Source organism: Lissotriton helveticus, chromosome 1_1, assembly GCF_964261635.1.
Source record: "Lissotriton helveticus chromosome 1_1, aLisHel1.1, whole genome shotgun sequence".
NCBI lineage: Eukaryota > Metazoa > Chordata > Amphibia > Caudata > Salamandridae > Lissotriton > Lissotriton helveticus.
Genome location: NC_136057.1, coordinates 2,141,448,334 through 2,141,472,216, shown reverse-complemented (window position 1 = coordinate 2,141,472,216; position 23,883 = coordinate 2,141,448,334). Strand labels below are relative to the sequence as shown.

General features: G+C 42.7%; 1 protein-coding gene across 5 annotated transcripts in view; it reads left to right on the top strand.

Annotated features, from left to right (window-relative positions):
* EVI5 (ecotropic viral integration site 5) overlaps positions 1-23,883 on the top strand; it is a 936,315-nt gene that overhangs the window by 406,452 nt on the left and 505,980 nt on the right. For all 5 annotated transcript variants that reach the window (XM_078646330.1, XM_078646331.1, XM_078646332.1 and 2 more), the window contains one exon: positions 2,411-2,471. In XM_078646330.1, the coding sequence (XP_078502456.1) occupies positions 2,411-2,471 (61 nt within the window). The remainder of the gene's footprint in view (positions 1-2,410; positions 2,472-23,883) is intronic.

The following is a 23,883-nucleotide window of genomic DNA, read 5'->3' as shown; positions in this document are numbered from 1 at the left end:
AAAACCAGCAACATCAGTAGAAAAAACCTACAAGCCATCCGTTTGGCCCCAAAGACTTTCTTGTCGGCAGTTGGGAGGATGCTGATGCAGGTGCTCACAGAGAACACCACCACCATGTGGTATTGCAACAAACAGTGGGGTCCTGGGCATTGTGCCAAGAGGGTATGGAAGTGGCCGGAGTCGTAAACCATCTTCCTGATCTCAGCCACAACCTAGCAGGGTCCCTGAATGCCAGAGTGGACAAACTAAGCAAACATTGTAGCAGATCATGAGTGGTGTCTACATCCTGAGGTGGCGCAGGGCGTATTTTACCAGTGGGGGAGCTCTTACTAGACCTTTTCGTCAAGGACTAAGAATATACAGTGCAGACAATTATGCGTTTTGGATTTTTAGCAGGAGCACTTGTTACGATATGCATTCAATCTAGAATGGAACAAGGGACTCCGGTACGCCTTCCTGCTGCTACCTTGTATTCTCAAGTTCTGAAGATGATCATTAATGATAGGACCCAAGTCATCGTAAGTGGCTCAGATTGGTCCCAGAGTGGGTTATACCCAGAACTGCTGACCATGAACGTTGCCTTCAGATCAGGCTACTACTTTGGAAGGACCTTCCGTCTCAGCTACAGGACGGGGATCTCCACCCACACCTCTTCAAATTACCCAACCATGCATGGTGATTGAGTGGCAGCAATTGACTGCATCCGATTTGCTGTCTGAAATAGTGAATGTCATCCTTGCCGCCATAGGCCTCTCCATGAAATCCATTTATGTTGGGCGCGGAGACAACTTTGTAACCTGTTGTGGTCCCTGGGACACTGACTGCTATCAAACAAAGCTGTTGACTGTCCTTTTGTTGGTTTTGTCTTACGCCCAGCAAGGCTTTGCTCTATGTACTCTAAAAGCCTATTTGTAGGGCCTTTCAGCCTTTATACGTTTGCAGGACAAATCGTCCTTGTTTAAATCACCTGTTTAATAAAAGTTAGACCGTTTCCTCTCAAACATTCTGTGATGCCGTAGTAGGGCCATAATGTGCATGCTCTTTGAGCCATGCATAATTGCTTGCTGAGTCTCCTGACTAAAAACTGTCTTCCTCGTTGCAATTACATTAACTTATTGCTTGAGTGAACTGCAGGCACTTTTACTGCAGCTGCCCTACAGCTAATTTTTTCTATACAAATTGGGGCAGAAGGTTTGGGCTGCCTTCTGACTGATGTAAAAACTCCTTTCCCCTTTGGGCAATCAATCACTGCATTCTTTGCTCCCCCTCTGCTATTGGTTGGACCCCAAAAGGGTTTTACTTTTTTACATTGATAATACCAAGGCACATCTAGTGGATGATCTGCTTTTTGTGGTGTTTTCTGGAGGTAAGAAAGGGAAGGTTGTGCAGGAGAGGTCTGCGTTGAAATGGGTAGTCCTCTACAGCAAGATCTACTACACACTAGCCAAGAAGTAAAGCTTGGAATGTCTGAGAGCCTGAGGCCGCTGCAGCTGTATTGATGTGAGGGGATATCGGTCATTGATATCTGCCAAGCTATGAAGTGGGTTTCGATGCATAAATTCACAAATAAACTACTGCCTTTACAACCAGGTCTCGCAGGAAGGGCACTTCCACTGGTCAGGTCTACAAGACTTTTTGGTATGAATCTGCTTCACACAATCTCCACCTTTGGGAGGAATTGCTTTGGTATCTAATGTAAAGTAAGTCATCTCAGGTTAGACGTACCCATCAGTAACACTTTTTCTGTTAGATACTCTAGTTCACTGCAGATTCCTCACTTCCCCACCACGTCCCCTTCTGTGGAGTGGTCTATTTTGCAACATCTTAAAAAGTTTCAAGTTTGTAATAATCACTCTGTTGCCAACAATTGTTCACGCTCTGTGACTGAGGACACAGAAACTGAAAGAGAAGGAACTGACATTGTTGTGCAGAAGTGGTGTTTACATGCAGCTTTGCTCCGGGCAGTGTGGCATCAGCACAGTCGCATGATGCCTCTTATCCGCACGCCAGGTGGCAATGATACAAAATTCTCCGGATCCACTCTGATGTCTGGGGAATATTCTGAAGTGAGTAATCTGCTGTTACATAGGGTATCCACTAGAAAGAGCTTTACCGAATGGCATACCTTTGAAGTATTCTTTGAGTTTTTCGTTTGAAATGTTGGGCAGGGTGACCTTTCCACCTTGTATGATGCAGGAATAAAATGATCAAGTATACTTTCCAACACTACGCTTACCTAATGATCTTCAGCAAAGTGAGTTTTCTGCCCCATATACTTCTACCAGCTAATCTTGTACAAACCCCTTTGAGGGATGTGTATAATCATAATTTTAATACCTCAGTTAGCTCTGAGTTTTTCTCACCAGAATCTTTGTTAATGACATGCAATTATTCTACCTCCTTTTTGTAGATTAGAAAAAGAATACACTACGATAAAGTCTAAGGAGTTGGAAGAACAAGTAGAAATTAAGGTAAGCTATGTAATGCAATCATATGCCCGTCTGCAGTTGTTTATAGTATTTCTTTGGTGCACACACTCTTTTAGACACAGAAAAATTGTTTTTATATTACTGTGGTTTCAAATGGTGACACTCGAGCAAATAGAGTAATTTTATTTTTCAATAGTGGTTCATTATAATGTGTATTGGTGTTTAATATGTTGATTGTATTGTTGAATCCAAAATGACAAATATACTGCCTCCATTATTGGCATTTTTGTGTCTATGGGAAAGTGTTGTGTGGCAAATAGTGCTTAATTTGTAAATATATATATATATATATATATATATATATATTTCAACACTCCAGTTGCCTGCTATGAAGGAAGCCTCACGAGAAGGTAAGTATTCAGCCACATTTATTCAACGAGGAAAGCAGCGTGGGAAAACGACAAAATGAAGTCCTGCCTGCCGCGTTTCGTGCGTGGAGCACTTCTTCAAAGGCACCGGACTATGCAGGAAGAGGCACGACGATTTTCGGCACCACCTTTCACCCCGTGGCCTGATGGTACATGTGGTGCCAGTCTTTCTCATGTGAGCTGTCGTGACTTTTACTCATTAATAAAGTAACACCCCAGTGGGTAGTGCAGCGGCGTTCACATTCACTCTGCTTTGATTGTTCCCCAAAGAACTGGCATCTTCTCCCACAAGCACAGCCGTCGTTTGGCGTCTCTGCTGGAGGGCTGTGAACAGCCCCGGAGCTTCCTTCGCGGCTCAGGCCACCGCAAACCATTCCAACACTCCAGTTGCCTGCTATGAAGGAAGCCTCACGAGAAAAAAATATGAGCATGGCCGGCCATGCTCATATTTTTCTTAGGAGGCTCCACTGGCATGGCCCCAGGACTTTTCGCTCTCCAGTAGGAGACCTTGCTTCCTCCTTGTAATTAGGTTGGGGCTCAGGACCCTAGCTGAGATATCAACTTCCCAGGCTTCTCACTCTTGGGAGAGTAATGCATGGCATGGAAGATGTATAAAAATTGGCCTTGATAGCCACATCTTGTTGATGCCCCCGATGCACAGACTGGTCTGCGCCAACCTGGAGAGCGTGGCTAGGGACATAAAGCAGATTAATGATCACCATCACTGTAGTCAAAACACAAAGTGTCCGGATGCCAACAAATACATGTTGCTAAATTTAGGTCTTGGCTGTGCCCACCTTCAGCACAAATTAAACTCTGGCTATAGGGGTTCAAGAGGAAGAGCTGTGTTTCAAACATATAGCGACTGAGAATTAGGACAAGAAACCATGAGCCTGAACCAAATGGGTTGTTTAAAAGAGATAGACCGGACTAAGCACTGCAGGACATTTTCTGCTACTTCCTCCGTTTCTTTTTCAGTGTGTGTCTTGGAGCTGGCCATACTGGAGTGATGGGTGATATGCAGGCCACTGGGTGTAATTAAACCATTGTAGTGGTTATTTGGGGTTTGATCAATTTGCTATGGCTAAATTTCCATACACCAACTTCCCATCACTTCTGTAAATTCATCTATATATATGTGCACCTACATACACACGCAGACTGCATGACAGACAAATACAACATCCATAACCATATGCAATTCTTCTTACGTTAATTGGAATATACCATAGTGAATATCTACTTAATTGTATTTATATCTGGTGTAACCCACCTTCTCTGGTAGTATTCATATTTGTTCAATTTTACATTCAGATTGCATGAAGCAAAATACTTGGCTGTTAACTATAGTTACTTGATTTCATTATGCTCGTTTGTTTAAAAGGTAGTCCTCTTACAGGATTTGGCCATATTTTATACCAAGTCCTGACTCAAGATAATACATCCTTCTTCACCTAGAATGTTAAACTGTCCGCTAATCAAACCAGAGGATATTTCTTCAAGAAAGCATCTTAATCCAAAGACCAACCCCAGACACATAATTTATGAGGATATTTCCACAAAATGGCAGTATTTTCTCCTTCTCCCTAAAGACCTCCGTCTGTTTTAGTTGTTGTCTACCAACATATATCATACTTTTTGTTTTTCAGTAGTAGTTATTCTTTATTATTTAGACATATGTCTAAATATGCCCTTAGACGCACACACCACCCCCCCCCCCCCTTTGGGTTACCTCCGGACTCCGACATATAACTTGCTGGTGGTTTCATTGATGTATCGCATTAGTTCACCATATATAGCATAAGTCCACCAATCTGATTCTCTCTTGCATGCCTCTTTCAATTCCCCCTCCGAGAGCGCCATGACCTTAAAATTCCCAACCTTCAGTGTTGTAGCAATATTAGCTAATCTAAACACAACCTGTGCAGCCCATTTGAATTCACTCATTACTATTTTTATTAGCACAAAAGGCTGAAACCATTTGAACCTCCGGAGACCAAAGCTTATCCCAGAAGCGCAAAGTAACTTTATATGCTAAGAAATTCCAAGCCTGAAGGTCCCCATTCTTATTGCTGGACACATTGTACTTTTTGGTAACCCAACAATTTTTTCAAGTATTTATCCTCACACTTCTCCCAGTTTGTGTCCGAATTAAGGGGCAGCAATTCTGCCCCATATAAACATTGTGTAGATACCATAGCATTATAAGCAGATATTACCGGGAACAAGGATAGTCCTCCACACACATTTTTACATTTTACTACCCCAGCATCCACAGTTCCTTTATGTAAGGCCCAGTCTAGTTTATTACTAAATGTAATTCCTTAGTATTTGTAAGGTGTTACAACCTCCACAATGTTATTCCCCCAAAAGCTACAATATATGTTTTCATCTTTTTCCCCAAAAATATATTTTTTTGTTTTCTCCAGATTGATCCTTAATTTATAATTTATTGGCTACATAATACATGTTGTACCTTTCCAATTTCCTCTAGAGTTCCACCTGGGTCAAATCAAAAATAGCCAAATCATCCTCATAGACGAGACACGAAATAGGTTTCCCTCAAAACAACATAGGGGCTAGAACACACCCCTGTCTCAATCCATTTCCCAACTGGATTATTTTGGAAAGATCTCTGCTTGGATCCAATTGCGCTTTAAAAGTATACTGCTAGGAATTGCTAAGTGTCGAAGCTTATCCCACAAGGTACTGCGATCCACAAAGTCAAAGGTGAAACTAAAAATCAACAAAAAAGATTCCCTGAGGATTCTGTTGCCCTCTAGCCTATCACCCACAAATTAAGGCAATAATTAATTGTAGAGTGACCTTGCAACCTCCCTATTCCATGGGCACCAGATTATTGACTTCTATCCAGTTCTTTAAGGACAATAAAATTGCCTTGGAATATATTTTGGCTGCAACATCAAACAGACTTATCATGCGGAAATTGCAGGAGATGTCGTATTTTTTGTGTGGGTTTTTTGTGTGCATGGGTTTGATTATAGCACCCTTCTAACTAGGCAGGAAAATACCTGTGCTGGTCATAAGAACACATTTTTGTAGAAAAAACTTGCCCACTATTTGATGTTAGAGTTTATTACAATAGCTGGGAGATTATCGGGGGCACCTGCTTTTGTTCTCTTTAGATAGAATATCAATTTAACTAAGGACTGTACAAAGAAAAGATCCAATAATTCCTCCCCCGGGCTGTCCCACCTTCCGCTCGTGAATACCTCTCTGGCCATATAGATGTTACTTAGATATGCAACCCAAGTGTCCTCTGGGTCTTTGTACTTTATAGAGTCATTTGACTTATAGCACCCTCTGTACGAACTTCCAAACTTTAGTTATGTCTTTAGCAAGGTGGGTGCGGACCATCATGTCCCAGTTTGCTTAGTAATAAGTTTGTTTCTTTGTTCTAATCAATGCTGCATGCTCCTTCTTTGTAATAGCTCAACTGTCCCTTTCCATAGAGCCCTCTGGGAAACACTTAGGCCTTACTTTACTTGACCTCTTTTTTAGACCTAAGCATTACTTATCAAACCAAGCCAAATTAGATGACCAGTGAGGATTTTTTTTTCCCCTCAATTTCATTTCCTAATTTTAGGGGTCAAACATTTGACTACCTCTGCTATAGTCTGAAAATACCAAGCCAGAACATTATTTCATGGCGCCCCGCCAGACTCAAGATCTTTAGTCACTTGATACAGAATAAATGTGTGATGTGACGATCAGTCAGTCAGAAAACTTTATTTTGCATCAATTAAAATGCATAAAAACTCTTTTTATTGATCGGTCACCATTACAGAGAGCTATACATATAAGTTAAAAATAGTAGTTATAAAAATCCCCTGGGAAAAAAAAATATATATATATATATTCAAGTCAAAAACACCTTTATTCGATTCATAGAATCATAAAAGAACAATAAACATTACTTTTGTTACATAAAACCAAAGTAATTCATTAATCCTCTAAAATATTGAAATACAGTGCATGGGTTTGCTAGTCTTTACAATTAGCACAATTATATAAATGTTTACTAAAGTGCAATGTACAGGGAACATTTCAATCAAGGTCAAACTACAGTACACTGTTCGGATAGTAAAGTGCATTAGTGCCATTAGTACAGTTGGGCAATTTCACTATCATAAAATCAATGTTCAATAAAAATCTGCTTTCACCAGATACTATAAGCCTCTAATGTAAAGTGTGAAGTGCAAAGTGCCAAAAACATGTTCAACAAAGCCTTCCTACAGTACACAATTCAGTGACTAAAGTGCTTTAGTACCTTCTATACAAGCAATCAGTTAAAACGTCAGCCCTTTCTTTATTCTCATAAAATTGATAGCCAATAAAAATCTACTGACGCCAAAAACAATGAGCTGTGTAGTAGGATACGTAGCATTTCAGTATATTTTCTAACGCCCAAATTCCTGCCCAGCTTTTCTTCTGGCATTAGTGTAGGCGGGGCAGAAAAATAGGACGTGTGCTGTATCCTCCTGTCTTCCTAAATGGCACATTGTGCACTTGCAATAATTCTCCCCGTTCTGTGACAGTCCCCATTTTGATGTAAAAGATTTAACTCGGAGAATACCGTATCTGAATTTCAGGTAAAGAATCTTCGCAAGTTGGGGTTCAATTTGGTCTAAGAATAATTCAAAACGGGGAGTTATCTTAAACATAAAAAATTAAGTTCTGAGTGGACCAGATCCACTGGGATCATCCCTCAGCCCGACACTGTTCAATATCTACATGGCACCACTCGCCCACGTCGCCCGACAGCACAGCCTCAACATCATGTCCTACGCCGACGACACCCAGCTGATCATCTCCCTCACCGAAGACCCCCGCACCGCCAAAGCCAACCTCCACAGAGGACTGAAGGCCGTCGCCGAATGGATGAAGGACAGCAGGTTGAAGCTGAATTCAGACAAGACGGAGGTCCTCATCCTCGGCTCCAGCCCCTCAGCCTGGGACGACTCCTGGTGGACAACATCGCTAGGAACAGCCCCAGAACCCACCGACCACGCACGCAACCTGGGGGTCATCCTCGACTCCGCCCTCTCCATGACCAAGCAGGTCAACGCCGTCTCCACTTCCTGCTTCAACACCCTCCGAATGCTCCGCAAGATCTTCAAGTGTATCCCCCCCGACACGAGAAAAAACGTCACCCAGGCCCTCGTCGCCAGCAGACTGTACTACAGGAACGCCCTCTACGCAGGAACAACAACGAAGCTCCTGAGACGGCTGCAACGCATCCAGAACGCCACGGCACGACTGGCCCTCGACATCCCCCGACGCAGCCACATCACACCCCACCTGAGAGACCTGCATTGGCTCCCCGTAAACAAGAGGATAACCTTCAGACTCCTCATCCATGCACACAAAGCCCTACACAACACTGGACCAGCATACCTCAACGGTCGACTCAGCTTCTACACCCCCATCCACAGCCTCCGCTCAGCCAACCTCGCCCTCGCCACAGTTCCATGCATCAGGAAAACCACCGGCGGCGGCAGATCCTTCTCCTACCTCGCCGCCAAGACCTGGAACACTCTCCCTACCGACCTAAGACTGACCCGGGACCTGCTGGCCTTCAGAAGACTTCTCAAGACCTGGCTTTTTGACCAGTAGCAGCCCCCCTTCCAGCGCCTTGAGACCCTGACGGGTATGTAGCGCGCTCTACAAATGATTGATTGGTTGAGAGTGACTTTGTGTGTGATAAAATTCCAGTACATTTTCTTAATTTCCCTTTTTGATTCAGCAGTCCACATATTCGGATGGTCCCAGAATCTACTTTGGCCCAGCTCCAAAAGCCATTTTACGAATATTGGCCAACCAGGGAAAGGTAACATGGGTATCTAGTGCAAGTAATTCACCCAACGCCTGGGGAACTGTTTGTTGTTTGCTGACCCTTTTTCTTGGACTGACCTTCCGCCTGTGAACTCTGTGTCTTTGCCGGGTGGCCGCCGGGGTCAAGCTCCCTGCCACCCGCTGCCTCGCTGCTTTCTACCACCATTGTGGCGCGGCCGCCTAGCGGAGAGCAGGCTGCGGACCACAACTCCCACCAGCCCATGCGCCCCGCGCTTCCTCAAACCGCGCTAGGACGCGCATAAAATCAGCGTAAGCCCTGCCTCGCGGGACACGAGCGGGACGCCGAGCAAAGCCTGGGCAAAGGGTGGGCCGTCAGGGGACAACCAGAGACGGGACGGGCCACCCCCCCTTGAACTTGTCCTAAGATATTTCCGTGCCATTTGCTTTTCGAAAGAGAGACTACCCGCCGGAGTACTTAGGCACTGTACTACATTTATATAAGTGAACTATACAACAAGAGGTCCTAAGACTGAAACATTAGCGGAAATCGATACAGCCATCTAGGATAATTATAATATTACTGTATTTAGTTCTCTGGGAGGAAGGAGGAAATAGTACAAAGCACGGTTTGAAAATCATGGCTACCAAACCGAAAACCCGCTCTACTAAGGGCAAATTAGGAACTCCCCTTAAAACAAAAAATTCAGGGATCGAGACAAGTGACGCAGTGGCTCATAAAGCCACTCCGACAGTAATAGATTTAATGTTAAGGAAGGTTGCCGGGGAGATAGAGCGCACGGAGAGGCACATATCCATGACTTTAACAACTTTGCCCCTGACCCCTACACAAATTGGGGATTTGAATCTTAGTGAAACACCAGACAATGGCAGCCGGGATAATTCATCCGAAGCTGTTCCTTGTGCCCAGCTAGCAATAGAGGACGAAGAACTGACAAGCAGAGGGGGAAATAGAATACCCAGGAAGAGAAGTAAAAAACGTGGTAAAAAGAATATACAAGCAAAAACCTGGAAAAACCTCACTAGGGGCAATAAAGCCAAAAGACACGGAGGACGAGGTCTCGATAATAGAACCTAGATTTCCCTCAATCCCCCCGGGGTGGCTTGATCCTGTAATTTTAGATCTACAAAAGCACTTGGAGGCTTTTATAGCCAGTCAAATTAAACCGCTAGTTAGCAAACTAGATAAAATAGCCAGTGAATTGCAGAGACAGGGCAAGGCTAAAGAGATTTTAATTGCCAACCAATCGGATAATGTATTGCCAGTAGTCACTCTACCAGCTCAACAACTCCCAGTAACTAATAATTGTGTAAGCAATGAGCAATGCATCATTGCGCAGGTGCATGCAGAGCCCAAAGTGGTAAAAGAGGTGGGGGATAGAAGGACGCAATCACATGGAAACATGGGCAGAGATAAAGCACAGGGACAGGGACATGCAATACAAACGCAGCTAGAGACATCTGCTATCCCCAAACAAACAGACACCTCCCAAGCAAGCATGGAGCGAAATGATAGATCTCAGGGTCCCTTACCATGTGTAAATCTACCTCCAGAAGCGAGCCCCTTTGTTGTCATCTTTGCTGGGGTACCCGAGCTCAGAATGGGGCAGAGAGAATCACACATGGGACTTAAAAACAAGATCACCAATTGTCTAAATATTCACAGGCCACTGCAGGGGGAGGAAGTGGGGGAAATCTTAGACGTAAGGAGGGCAAATTGGGTTGGCAGTAGAAGAAAATACATAGAAGGGAATTGTATTATTGCAAATTTCAGGAACCCGAACCTAGTGGAGTACATATTAGATAACTACAACAGAAACACAACTAGTACGATAAGGACTATGCCACTAGGGTACTTCTATCCCAGAAAATTTGTCACACATCAGCCAAACTTCAAACAGGTTAGAAGGGGCAGATTGACAAATGGATACTGGGCAAGGTACAACGAGCAGGGCGCCCAGCCCTTACTACATCAGGGTGGGTTACAGTGGACAAATAGATTTAGCCCCTTACAGTCCCTGGATGAGAATGAATGACTACTGCAAGAAGGGAAACAAAGCGAGGAGAAGGATAGGAGGGGGATAACGGTCGAGAGTGATACAGAAGCCCAAAGGAGTGAACAAAGGAAGGAACCCGTAGAATACCCACTCAGCCAAAATAGAGAAAAACAGAGGGGTAGGCTAGAGAGGAGGGCCAAATTCAGGCTAAGTGAGCAGGTACAAAAGAAGGGGTGGAGCTAGGAGGAAAGTTGAATATCATGTCATGGAACATAGCGGGCCTAGCCGGAAAATTTGAAAATACAGATTGGAGGAATCAACTTCAGGGCTTTCATATATTAGCTTTTCAGGAGACATGGGTAGTTAACCCCTCGCTCTACAAAATAGAGGGCTATAAGTGCTTCTTCGTGCCAGCACAAGAAAGCAGAGTGGGAAGAGCAAGAGGTGGGTTAGCACTTTATGTCAACCTAAGCCTAGAAGGTAGATGGTCAGTACCAGCCTGGACGTCACATACTCTTCAAGCAGTAACGTTCCAAGGCAGAGGGTTGAGGTTACAGGTGTTTAACGTTTATAACTCAGGGCCAATAAATGGGAAAAATGCTGTCCTACGGGAGTTAGATGAAAGACTCACACAAGAGGCGGAACAGAGGAAAGGGGGGGGACCAATAGTACTATTAATGGGTGACCTTAACTGCCACCTCTACCCAAACTTGTCCCCCATTTTAACAGACTGGGACACTTGCCCGCTTAAAAATGGGCCGCATTTTGAACATAACCACGAGGGTACAGCGTTAACTACACTGATAGAAACCCATTCATTAGTACATACCATTGATCTGACAGTCCCGGAGGTGGAGAGCACATATGTCCCAACGTTTAAAGGAAGAGGCTGCTCCACCATTATAGATTACATAATGATATCTACCTTTGCTAAAAATAGAATCACAAAAGTTAGAACGGAATGGAGCACCTTTAGTGATCACAACCCCTTAGTCATGGAAATAACACACACTGGCTGGTGGGGTAAGAACAAACAAGGGGACAAAAGCCTGCAGCCCACAGATCAGGGGAGGCGACTAAGGTGGGCAAAAATAAACCCTCAGGAGTTTTATAAAACTCTAATCCAAAAAGGCGGAAAACAAGTTGAAGACTGTCTGGACCCCCTAATAGAAGGACCTGAGCTAGTCGCAACATTTGGATCCTTGACAAAACTGGCTGACAAATTATTGAAAGCAAAAGGTCCAAGAAAGGGTATTAAGCAACCAAGATGGTTTGATACAAGTTGCTCCAAAGCATTAAGGAACTTAAAAGTTTGCCTTAAAGCTAACCCAAGGGATAAGGTAGAAGTGGCCAACTGCAGACAAGTCTACAAATCCAAGGTAAAGGAGAGGAAGACCACCCTACAAGCAGAAGTATGGGCTGATTTGAGAGAGGCAGGAGAAAACAGGGATTTTACAGAGTTTTGGAGGATTGTAAATAGGCCCTGTTTCCAAGACAACACCGCCCCGGTGATTAGCACCAATATCCTCCCAGAAGAATGGGTTACTCACTTTGAGGGTCTTTACAACAACTCGAAGGTAGCAATCCAAGAAGGGGGCTGGGAGGGCACCCGAAGTTCTGAAATAGATTTTTCATTAGAGGAGATAACAAAGGCGATCCAAGGGTTGACCCTGAACAAAGCTCCAGGGCCCGATGGTACTCCACCAGACTTATATAGAAGCATAGACCTTTGGGCCCCAATCTTAACCAGGGTCCTAAACGCGGCTATTAGATCAGGTCTACCACGCTCCTGGTCCACTGCATTGATTGTACCCATTTTTAAGAAAGGGAGTAGGGACGATCCAAAATGTTATAGGCCGATTTCATTAATTGATGTCTCTGCCAAAATATTAGGTCGAGTGATTCTGAATCGGCTTATGGAGTGGACAGAGGAGCACCGCACTATAGTTGACATACAGTACGGGTTCAGAGCTGGTAAATCAACCAGCGATTAGTGTCTAAATCTGTACCTCCTAATCGCCAAATACACCAAAGCCAGTAATGGCATGGTTTACATGGGATTTATGGACCTGGCTGCGGCCTTTGACAACGTGAACAGGAATAAACTGTGGGCCATGATGTACAAGATAGGTATAGATGTGGGGCTTATAAACATCTTAAAAGAGTTGCACTGGAACACCACTGCTAGGGTTCGCTGTAGCCCAGAGGGGGGTGTACTGACCCATTTCCTTGCTCGGGAGGAGTAAGGCAAGGGTGCATTCTCGCCCCTTTCCTCTTTTCACTTTATATCAACGCCTTAGAGAGCACCCTCATTTCCCTGACTGTGGACTGCCCCAAAGCAGGATCGCGTCAAATCCCAGTACTTCTGTATGCGGACGACGCGGTTCTGCTTGCCCGAACACCAAGGTGCCTACAACAACTGGTGGACGGATTTGTTAAGTTCATGGCCAACTTAGACCTGTCCGTAAATCTGAAGAAATCCTTTGTTATGGTGGCCGGTAAAAAACCTTCTAATAAGTTTGTGTTCAAAATAGGGACACACACCTTGGATACAGTAAATACTTTTCCCTATCTGGGCCTTTTGTTTGATGGCGAAATTCAATTCAACCCACTGGTCGAGGAACACTGCACAAAGCTGGTCTCTTCAAACGGTGCAATATTAAGCTTTGCTCGTAGGCTGGGACGATGGTGCCCCGAACAAATTATGACTTTATATGGCTCAATTAGTATGGCAAAGGCCCTGTACGGTGCTGAGGTGTGGGGCTTCAGGGACTCTAAACAACTACAATTAGAGGAAGATAAATTTCTCCGTAGAGTCCTGAAAATCCCACACTCTACCTCTGCCGAAATTGCTCACACAGAACTCGGGATCCCATATATTTCAGACCATGTCAAGATGAGGCCAATTATAGCATGGATTAGAATATGGACTAACCCAGAGGCAGCATTGAGCAGGGAAATTGTCATAGACTGTCTGCAAAGGGATAAGGCGTTACAAATTCCCTGGCTAAAATACGTTAAAAGCACTTCAGAGAATATAGACCAGCATCTCCTTTTTAGCGACCCTTCCTCAATTTCTATCAGCTGTAAATCAAGGGACAAAAAGTTGCTTATAGGAAAATTTGAAACTGTTAGACTTGGTGCTGGACCCCTAAACTGATCAATAGCAGCTCACGGTCTAGTCAATAATGGGGAGGGCATGGAACCCTATCTGTTCTTGATGTATAACCAGCATGATAGATGTTTAATGTGCCGTTTTAGGCTCAATCTGTTACCTAATATTTTAGCTTATCCCTCTGGTTTTACTGTAACGATTGAGCAGAAGGGTGCCTACGGCTGCGACAATAGGTCTCCGCAGGACACCCTTCATTTTGTACTTTTATGTTAATTTTATCGTAACCCTAGGCGTAGATTTTTGGTTGGCATCCTCAGGAAGCAGAAATTTCGTCAGCAACGATATGCACACCTTATGCTCTATTGCACGTTTTTTAAAAGTAGCAGTAAGACTGAGAAACACAAGAAATTAACCAAATTTTGTACATAATAATTATTTCTCTCTATGAATTGTACCCTCTACTCCTTGTAGTTTTAATTTGTCATAAGTTCAGAAATGTAATTTAATGAAATTTTTATTGTTTAATGTATTTTTATGATGGTTTTTAATCGTCGAAATAAAGATTTACTGAACTGAACACCCAACGTCTGCCTATAGGTGCAGAGTTAGTCAGTGTTCCATATCCTTATCCAGTATGACAGTGTCATCCAAACTGCCCTGTGCTCCACACATTATATATATATGCACATTATATATATATGTATATATATACACACAGTAAAAAACATACTCCTATATACCACCTATTTCGGCCAAGATAATTTATCTGTGTCCTTTCTTATTCAAATTCAATGCTATAATTAATACAGTACACTGTCCTACTAAAACTCACAAGCTTTTTAAGGATTGATGGCGTTTTAAACCTGCCCAGACTTAATTCTGGTAGTCAAATGTTTTGGAAAGGAAACTTTCATGGAAATCACAGATTCCCTGTGCCACGGGATATAATAAATAGGCATTTTAAGCCCCAATGATCAATGCCCATAATTCTATCCACCCCAAAGTCTTTACAAGTCCAAAATACCATGTGGAGTCAGTGGGGCAGTTCTGATTACCTTGCACAAATGTTTGGGCTGCCGGGGTATCCTCTTCGAAGTGGCTATTTAGGCACATAAATCCTAGCTTAGAGAGGAACTTAGTTTAAGATGGTACTTCGTCTGGGTGCACTTTGAGAATTTCGCATAAGGTATTCCATAACTTCCCATTATATCACTACAGTTGGCCTCGTCGTGGACTGGTGACAAACTGAGATTAAAGTCGCCCATTAAAAGGATAGGCGGGGCCTCAAATCTCCATCAAGGAACCCATATCTGTGAAAAACAATTGCCATAACTTCTGCTGGATTTCATTCTGATTTGCATAGACATTTACAACATTTACAACGATCAATTTAATACTTGAAAGATACCCGTCATATAAATGTAACTTGCAAGCCAAAAGCCAATCACTACTTGTCTGAATGATACTTGCTCCTTTTATATATTTAGTTGAAATCCATGTCAACAACCCTCCTGTTAAGCTCCTTTTCCCCACTGTCGATGACTGTTTTGAGAGTTGCTTAAATCCATTTTGTTTGATAGCTCTCCCACCAGTCAGGTCGCCTGAGAACATATCATGTTCTCCTCCCAAAATTTTGTACGGTCTGTTGTTCTAACCAAACGCTCCAATCCATGCACGTTGTAGGGAAAGACCTCAAGGCTAGTGAGAGGGCCCTCTACATAATCCACCTACCCCTCCCATGTTTTGACCCTCTCACAATCAACACTTAGACATACAAATCTGTTAGGAAATGGCATCTAGTTTATTATTGTAAGAAAGTGCCAAACTGTTGATGTGCTTTGACTGAGTGTGCCTTGGGTTCCTGGCAATCCGGTACCCAGGGTCTATTTTCTTTCCCTAAAACTGCATTGACAAAACCCAATTGGCACTATTTGGCCACAGGTCAATCCCTTGTAAATGGTACTGTAGATACAAAGAACACTGTAGCCAGGGAAGGCCTCTAAGAGCTGCAGCACGTATTGTGCCACCCTTAGAGGCCCTGTACATTTACACACACATATGCTGCCATTGCAGGCTGCATGTTTTGGTGCACAGCAAAGTGAAGAGTCGACATGGCTCATGTGCCATGCCTACAACCCACTGCCCTGGCATAGGGCAGCCACCCCTCTAGCTGGGTGAACTATACCAGTGGTGAGGGTATAGGTGCATGAGCCCTGTACCCCTACAGCGTCTAAGCCAATTCTTAGACATTGTAAGTGCAGTAATGCCTTTAAGAGAATGCAAAGTATAATGCGTAAACAGTAATATAACATATTACTGTAATAGCATTGTCTGTTGCTATTACCTATATAAAAATACATGCATAAATACCACAGGCTAAAATACTCAACTGGTGCTTCTAAAATACGCCTACCCTAGTGTACCTAACCTAAGTCTAGTACTAGGGAAGTAGTAGGTGCTGCTTTAGCATAGGTTTAGTTTTGCCAAGAATTGCCAAAGGTTTCTCTGGTTCTAATCCGCTCCATACCTTAGAATGAGAGAGGTTGGTATCTCATTCACTGGACTCTATCTCCCAACACCCCGCAAGGGAAGTCAGAAACACTGGAGCTGGATTCTCGGCAGAAGGATGACCGCGTCTAGTCAGTGAGTCAGCTGGAGAGTTGGCTTCCTTCGGTACTTGCTGTGGCAAGCTGCGTCGTGCAAGTAGGTAGTCGAACTGCACCGAACCACACCGTGCTTTGCCATAGCAAGTGAAGGTATATTTATATCTTGAAGGTGTTTAGGAATGCCAGTATTGACGTAAAAGTCGGGCATGTGAACATCATGAATGAACCCCTAAGGAATAGATGTTCATGCATAATAAAGGAGTTCTTGGATAAATCAATATCCAAGCAAGGGGAAATCCCTAACGCACTAAGAGTCTGGTTTTCCAAGAAATCGTTGTGACATAGATGAACGGATGGAAGTAGCCATGCCTGTATTTGGGTATCATAGACTATGCCTAAATAAGGACTGGATTTCTATGCCTATATAAGGGCAATGTGAATTATACCTATATAAGGGCATGAATCCGGAATGTACACTGAATCTAAATCAATATACAACACCCACTTCACTTTCTTATGTACGATGTTACTAAGTTCTAAACATGTTAAACATATCTAAATCATATCTACACATGAAGTGCTAAAAGCATGTTTCAAACTACATTGTAAATAATGTATTCAAACTATTGCATTGGTGCTGTACACATTAAAAGCAAGTATTCATTCTAAGTACATGTACAAATTGTAAATGCTAACTGAATGAATCACGAAAATATATATTTTATGAAATGGCTCGTAAATACAGAAGAAAAAGGTGCCGAAACCATTTCATGTCTGATCACATAAAACTGTTTGTATGTGGACAAGGTCAAATATTGTCTCTGGAAGGTTTCAAAGAATTATTGTTCTCTATGAATAGTTCTACTATAAGTAGATTACTTGTGCCAAAAATTGGAAAAAATACACATTTGGAAAATAAAAATTAATCCTAGGAAAAAGTTCCAAAGTTAGTACCTTGTTCTGAAAAAATTAAGGTCAAATTCAAAGTCTCTCAGAACACTGTGTGCCAAATTCAAAAGTCAGTGTTAGGGCTTGGTGAAAACATGAAATCTTCTATGTCTGTTGACAAAAAGTCATCTACCATTGTAGGTGAAAGTTGGATTACCTCATTTAGAAGATGTAACCGCACATAGATGTGAAGCATCGCCTTCAGCATTGGTCACATCAGCAATGTTCGTATCGGATGTTATCTGCGCGCCTGTAGTTTCCTCTCATACCTCAGCAGTTGCAATTTGCGTCTGAGAGATCTCAATGAATGCCGTCATCAGAATTGGTAGCCGCTGGGGACAACACAGAGCATGGGCCGTTACCGGTTCAAGCAAAGTATCAACATCCGTTGGCATGACTGATGGGAGTGTTAGACAGATGTGTAGCACGCATTCTTCTCCGCATAGCAGGCAACGTAGAACAGGTAAGATGCAATCTTGCCAAATGGGTCTGAATGACAGAAACCACGTGGTATTCAATTCTCGTGGACGAGTTAATCCCAAAATGTGGATGATGCGCTCACGACACTTCATCGCCAGTAGAGTTGTCTCCATGAAGAACTGGGTGTCACTGGTGATTTGGCTTGCCATATCGTAGCAGTAGGAGCAAAAATAATATCCCTGTAACAAGTCCCAAAAGGAGGGGCAATCCGCCAAACACAGAGTGCACGAAGTTTGGAAGGATTCCGAGGACTGCTTGAAAAGATGCTAACAGTCCGGAAAATACGGTCTTAAATACACTTACAATACCGCTCGTATCAGACATATTTAAGATACGACTTAATATTTCTGAGAAATGTATAGAGCAGTTTGTATTTAAAAGGGCATGTATCTCGGCAGAAGTCCTTGCTACTTGTAGATCATAGGTCTCTTTGGCCGAGGTCAGTGGCACAGTTTTTTGCAAAGAATGGCTTCCATTCTGCTTAGAGTATCAATTCGTATAGAAGAGATGTTCAGTGAAGGCCATTGTGGTGACTCCCTGACTAACTTGGTTTTTGGAAGCAATACTTGCATACAGCAAGTGACCCTGGATGACACAGTTACTAGATCTGGTACACCTGGCAACATCACTGAAAAGCAGGTCGTGTCTGTGCCCCAAAACCAAACGCACTGTGAAATGCGCCACATTGGCGAAACAATCGTTCCTTTTGAACCGCTTTCAACTGATTTCATTCATCCTTGTAATCCTCTTCTTCAATTTACTCTTGATTAAACGTCCCCACTCAACATCATACGCCTTTATTTTCCAAGTTTCTGCTGTTCTGACTGTGCCCATCCGGACCTCTTATAAGAACATGACTGATGCGAAGTTCGTCAGAAGGCAGTGTTTATTAAAATAAAACCCAATGCATTTCGGACATGAAATGCCCTTCGTCAGGGGTCACTGTGAACAACAATAACAACAACAACCAGTCCGTATTAACCATACTGCTACAGCATATTGAATTACTCTTTTTGCAATATAACGTTAAGTTTAAGCCCAAATTTGTATTACCTAACAATACTCTCCTTGTTATTTCACTGTCCACCTCCCATCTTTATCAGTAAAATACTTTTCGAAGAAGATATCTCTCCCTCCCTCTTTTAGTCTGCAACAGTTAATCTAACATAGCGGTAGAGCTGCGTGTGCCCCTGCCAGATGTCATCCTAATCTTTAACTATCCCCATATTTCACACGTTTACATTCATTTTCCATTGTGCAGTATTGATTTCACCAGTATTAATAATCATCACTCAAACATACACACACACCTGCGGCCAACGTTTACAAATCGCCCGTTCTCTTAAATCCCAGGAATCATAATTCCTCCAACACCCCCTTGCGTTTTTAAACCCCTCCCGATTACTCAGCTGTTCTGACTTTCCCGCCATCTTGGTGGACTACGGAGATTGTTAGTAGGGTAAATACTGCATATCCCATAATGCAATGAGATCAACATGACTCAACTTGATGTTTACAATGTCCGACTTTGATATTGAAATAATATCATTATGTACACCGTGACATGCCACAGCAGCTGTGATTGTTCAACATGACGTAACTTCCATTTGAAACTTGTCAAAAAATTGAATCAATCACCGCAGCTGGTGAACCTTGCAGGTGGCGGAATAAATTGTTAGGAGAACCATCGCAGGCCCCATGTAAGTTTATACCGTGACAAAGGAGAGAACCGCTTAGTGCGTTTTCACAGTTTGAACCGCTAAGAAACACTTCACGTCTCCCACTCCAACATCTGTGTGTGTATGGTAATTCCCAGGATGTCTTGATGTATTCTTTACCCAACCTTTCATATGTGCCTGCTGGTATGTGTTTTAGGCAATACTGAAAATGGAAAATTGTAACAGGCAGAGTGATTGTTCCATGTATAATCCATTCAGTAGCTGTTTTTTCTGCTACAGGAAAATGGCAATCTTTCCAGTTTGTCAATGCTCAGCACTGTATAGTCTGCTCCTCTTTGTGTCAATTTGATCTGTTTATCAGTGAGATTGAATTCCAAAAAAACAGTGACGTAGTATTGATTAAACGCCAAGGCACATAGCCTGAACGAAGATTTTGTAATGTCCAGCCTAATAGCATGATAGAACGTAATTGCGACTGACCAATTTCTATGTATAGGGGGTCCAGTAACTCGACCCTTCTTTACACAATTTATTTTTTTAACTATCCTTGATCCTTACCTTTAATAAAATAGTTCCTTTTGTCGATCTAAGGATTTTTATTGCACTATTACACCTTTTTTTGGGAGCACTATCTCTGGAACACTGCTACAAAACCAGTGGGTACCTCAGGGTGGAGGTTGCATACAGCTAATAAAGAACCCTATAATGATGCACCCACGCCACGTTAATTGGTGGAGAACCAACATATACCACCTCATCGCTAACGTGCGTGTATGAGGGTTTTTTAAGAAGGTCGTTCCGAATAGAAAACCCTGGTGCTGTAGTCTACAAAGTGATCCATTCTCCTATTGATTTTTTCATGTCGCAACATGACCAAGTCCTGTTCCATGATGTCTATGGCAGAAGACACTATGCTGTCCAATGAATATATCCTGGACAACAGAGTCGTTAACCCATTGTCAACCACAGAGAGAGTTTTCTCAAAATTAATAAGATCAATTTCTCGTATTCTGTCTGCAGTCTCTGCTTGCGTGAGCTTCCATGCTTCGTTATATGCAGCATATATACCGGCATATATAAAACGTTTTTGACACGGTTTTCTCGGTCCTAGCAAGTATTCCCTAAGATCTGTGCCATCTTTAATTAAAGAGAAGTGTTGCTTTACATCCTTAAGTGTAGATCTTTGTAGCCAATCAAGGCAGAGCTTCCCTACACTGTATGTTGTTACTATTCCAGGATGCTGTCTTTGAACATATCTTGGGTCTGGCCTATTGAATGTGAAACCCTGTGTTTTGTTCAGGAATCTACCTTGACAGTTGTTTGTGTCTGTGGGCCAGATCAACCATTTATTCCAATCTGGATCTGTTCTATTGTGATGCTAAATAGTATTTATGTCGACCTCCCCCTCTGAAGTGTTACTACTATCAGGTGTAGGTGTAAGTATGGACGGATTGTTCATGTCTTTGATCTTGGCTAACCCAAGACAAGACGTCTGTTTGACAGTGTCATTCAAAAACTTAATTTTCTCAGGGATGATACAGGCTCTAAACATAGCTTCTACCCCCTGCACTTGCCAATCTTTCGTTCCCCAGACAGGTTTTGTCTCAATGTTGTCTTTCCAAAAGTGGAAACCTAGTTTAGACAGTTAGGCATAAAAGGCTGCAGAATAAATCTGTTTTGTATTGGTCAACATACTTTTCATTCCGGTCTTGTTTAAATTTTTTAAGTAAAAGAATTCTGCATTTGATACATTGAACCCTGAAAAGTATGGAAATGTCATAGCAAACATTTTGAGCTACCCTTTGGTGGCGTAGGACAATGTTCCTATTGGTTATACATGAATACATTTCTAGGATTTGCAGATTTGTGCAAGAATGATGACCATAATGGTTATAACAATACATTTGTTCATAGTCTGATGAACCTTCTAAATATCATGATTTGTGAATACTGTAGACATTTCGAAGACTGACATCATATTATTAACAATCTCGAAGTCCCAATCATCAGAAAAGGTACTAGATGAAACAGTCACTTAATAAATTCTTGAATAAGTGTGGAATCTTCAGCATCTCCGACGGGCCAAAAATATCATATTCTGTTTTGTCCCAGGCTATACCATCTGGTATAGGAACGGCTGTGATGTTTACTGTTGACATGTCTCTTTGTTCACAATGGGATGATTTGTGTGGCTTGAGGAGTAAGTTTATGTTCTTACTTGCTGTGTCCATTTTGATATATCTTCCATTTATCAGCATACCCAAAGTTATTACCAGAGACAACCAAAGTAGAAGAACGTTTTTTCCCAACACTTCCAAAATTCAATCCATGGTGAAACCAGATACGTTTTTTCCAGGTGATGAAAAAGGTCAATTGCTTGTTCTTTGAAAGTACTTTTTACTGGCGTCGTTTCATGTTCGCTAGGATCCTCAGAAAACGTATCAAAGTTAATGAAATAGCCAGAGGCAGTTCTGTCAATGGTTGGGATTGCATCCGGATTTGTTGAAATCGCTGGAACCACTTGATCACTTGTTACTTCGTTGTAGACAGGTGTTACTTTGTTGTAGACAGGTGTTACTTTGTTGTAGACAGGTGTTACTTTGTTGTAGACAGGTGTTACTTTGTTGTAGACAGGTGTTACTTTGTTGTAGACAGGTGTTACTTTGTTGTAGACAGGTGTTACTTTGTTGTAGACAGGTGTTACTTCGTTGTAGACAGGTGTTTCATGACAAACTGTTATTTGGGTTTCAAGAGGGATAAGTTCCTTAGCTTTGTTGCATAGTCCTTCTTTTCTCACTGCAGGTTCTTCAATCGTGATGAGTCTCTCAGTTTGAACCTCTTGGATAGTTGCTAGAGCAGGGCGTCTGCTACTTGGTCGGAGTCCACTTGGCCTACTGCTTAGTATCGGCCACATAGTGTGGTTTTTATCAGGTCGATGGACACAAACCTGTTCTCCTTTTTACCAGCAAAGGGTGGCAGTAAAACTGTCCTTGATCCGTGGATTGCTAGGACAGGTACTGGTTGTCTGTAAGAAGGCCCAAATTCCTTCTTGTCCCCAATCTTTTCTCTGACTAGATCATAAAGCTTTGGGATCCAGACAGGCCTGGCTGGGACGGTCGGTTTTCCCCCAGTGGTGGTTGGCTTCAGGAACACGTTGATTTGTTTCGTTCTTAGTTCATTTAAGTCCTGTAAAACAGCCAAACGATCTTTGATATCAAATGTCTTCTGTTCCACCACTGATGTATGACAATCAAGGTTGGGGACCAACATCCTTGTCCCAAAAAGGACCTCTTATGGAGTGATACCCCCTAGAGAACTTCTTGGCAAGTTATTAAGACTACGTTGGACACTTATTAGATGTTTGACCCACCCGTCACCCGAACCTAATACCCTAGTTGTTATAGATTGCCTTATGTCCTGGTTTTTTCCCTTCACAACCGAATTTCCCTCAGGATGGAATGGACTAGAATAATGCAATGCAATGCCCAAACTGGCCATGGCTTCTTTGTAAGCTCGAGAGATAAACGCAGGACCGTGGTCAGAATGTAGCGTGCCGATTGCGTATGTGCCGATAAAGACTTGCAAATCTTTTATAACAGTTCGAGCGTCAGCCGAGTGCTGAGGCCACATCCAAAGGAACCTTAAACACGAATCCACTGCGACCATGATATATGTATAGTTACCATCCCTTTGTAAGGGGCCGCAGTGGTCCAGATAAACGCAAGCTAATGGTTTATCTGAAATTAACAGGGGCATCTGCTCAGGATGTTTCACAGTACAGACTTTCATCTTTTGGCATATTTCACAGTCCAAGACTTAGTTTCTGGTCTGTTTCCTCATGCGTGGCCACCAGTATCTGTTTTAATAAGGATACTGTGGCGGAAACACCTGCATGAGCAGAGGCAAATCCTTCATGTGCTGCTAGGATTAAACCTAATCTATGTTCCATGTTTGGAATTACGCTATCCCCAACTCCAGGGATTCGAGCAAATGGAACGTTATTTGTATCAGTTATATATGAGTATTTGTGTGGAAACCCTTTAGGTAACACTGCACCGCTGCCTTTGCTTGTAGCATTGACAGCCAGCATTATTTCACGGTCTATTTTAGTTTTTGAACGAGTGATTGCAACTGCGGAAGCCGATTGAACAGCCCCCTTTGCGGCTTCATCAGCCAATAAATTCCCTTCAACGTGAACGCCACCACGTTGATGACTCAGCGTGTGTATCATGTGAGTGTTTTGTAGTCCTTCTCGTAACTGAACTAATTGTTCCCAAAGCGTTTTGTGCTTGATTGTGCCACTTTTTGCATCTTTGAACCAATTCTGTAAATATTCATTGTAGAATTGGACACAATAAAACGAATC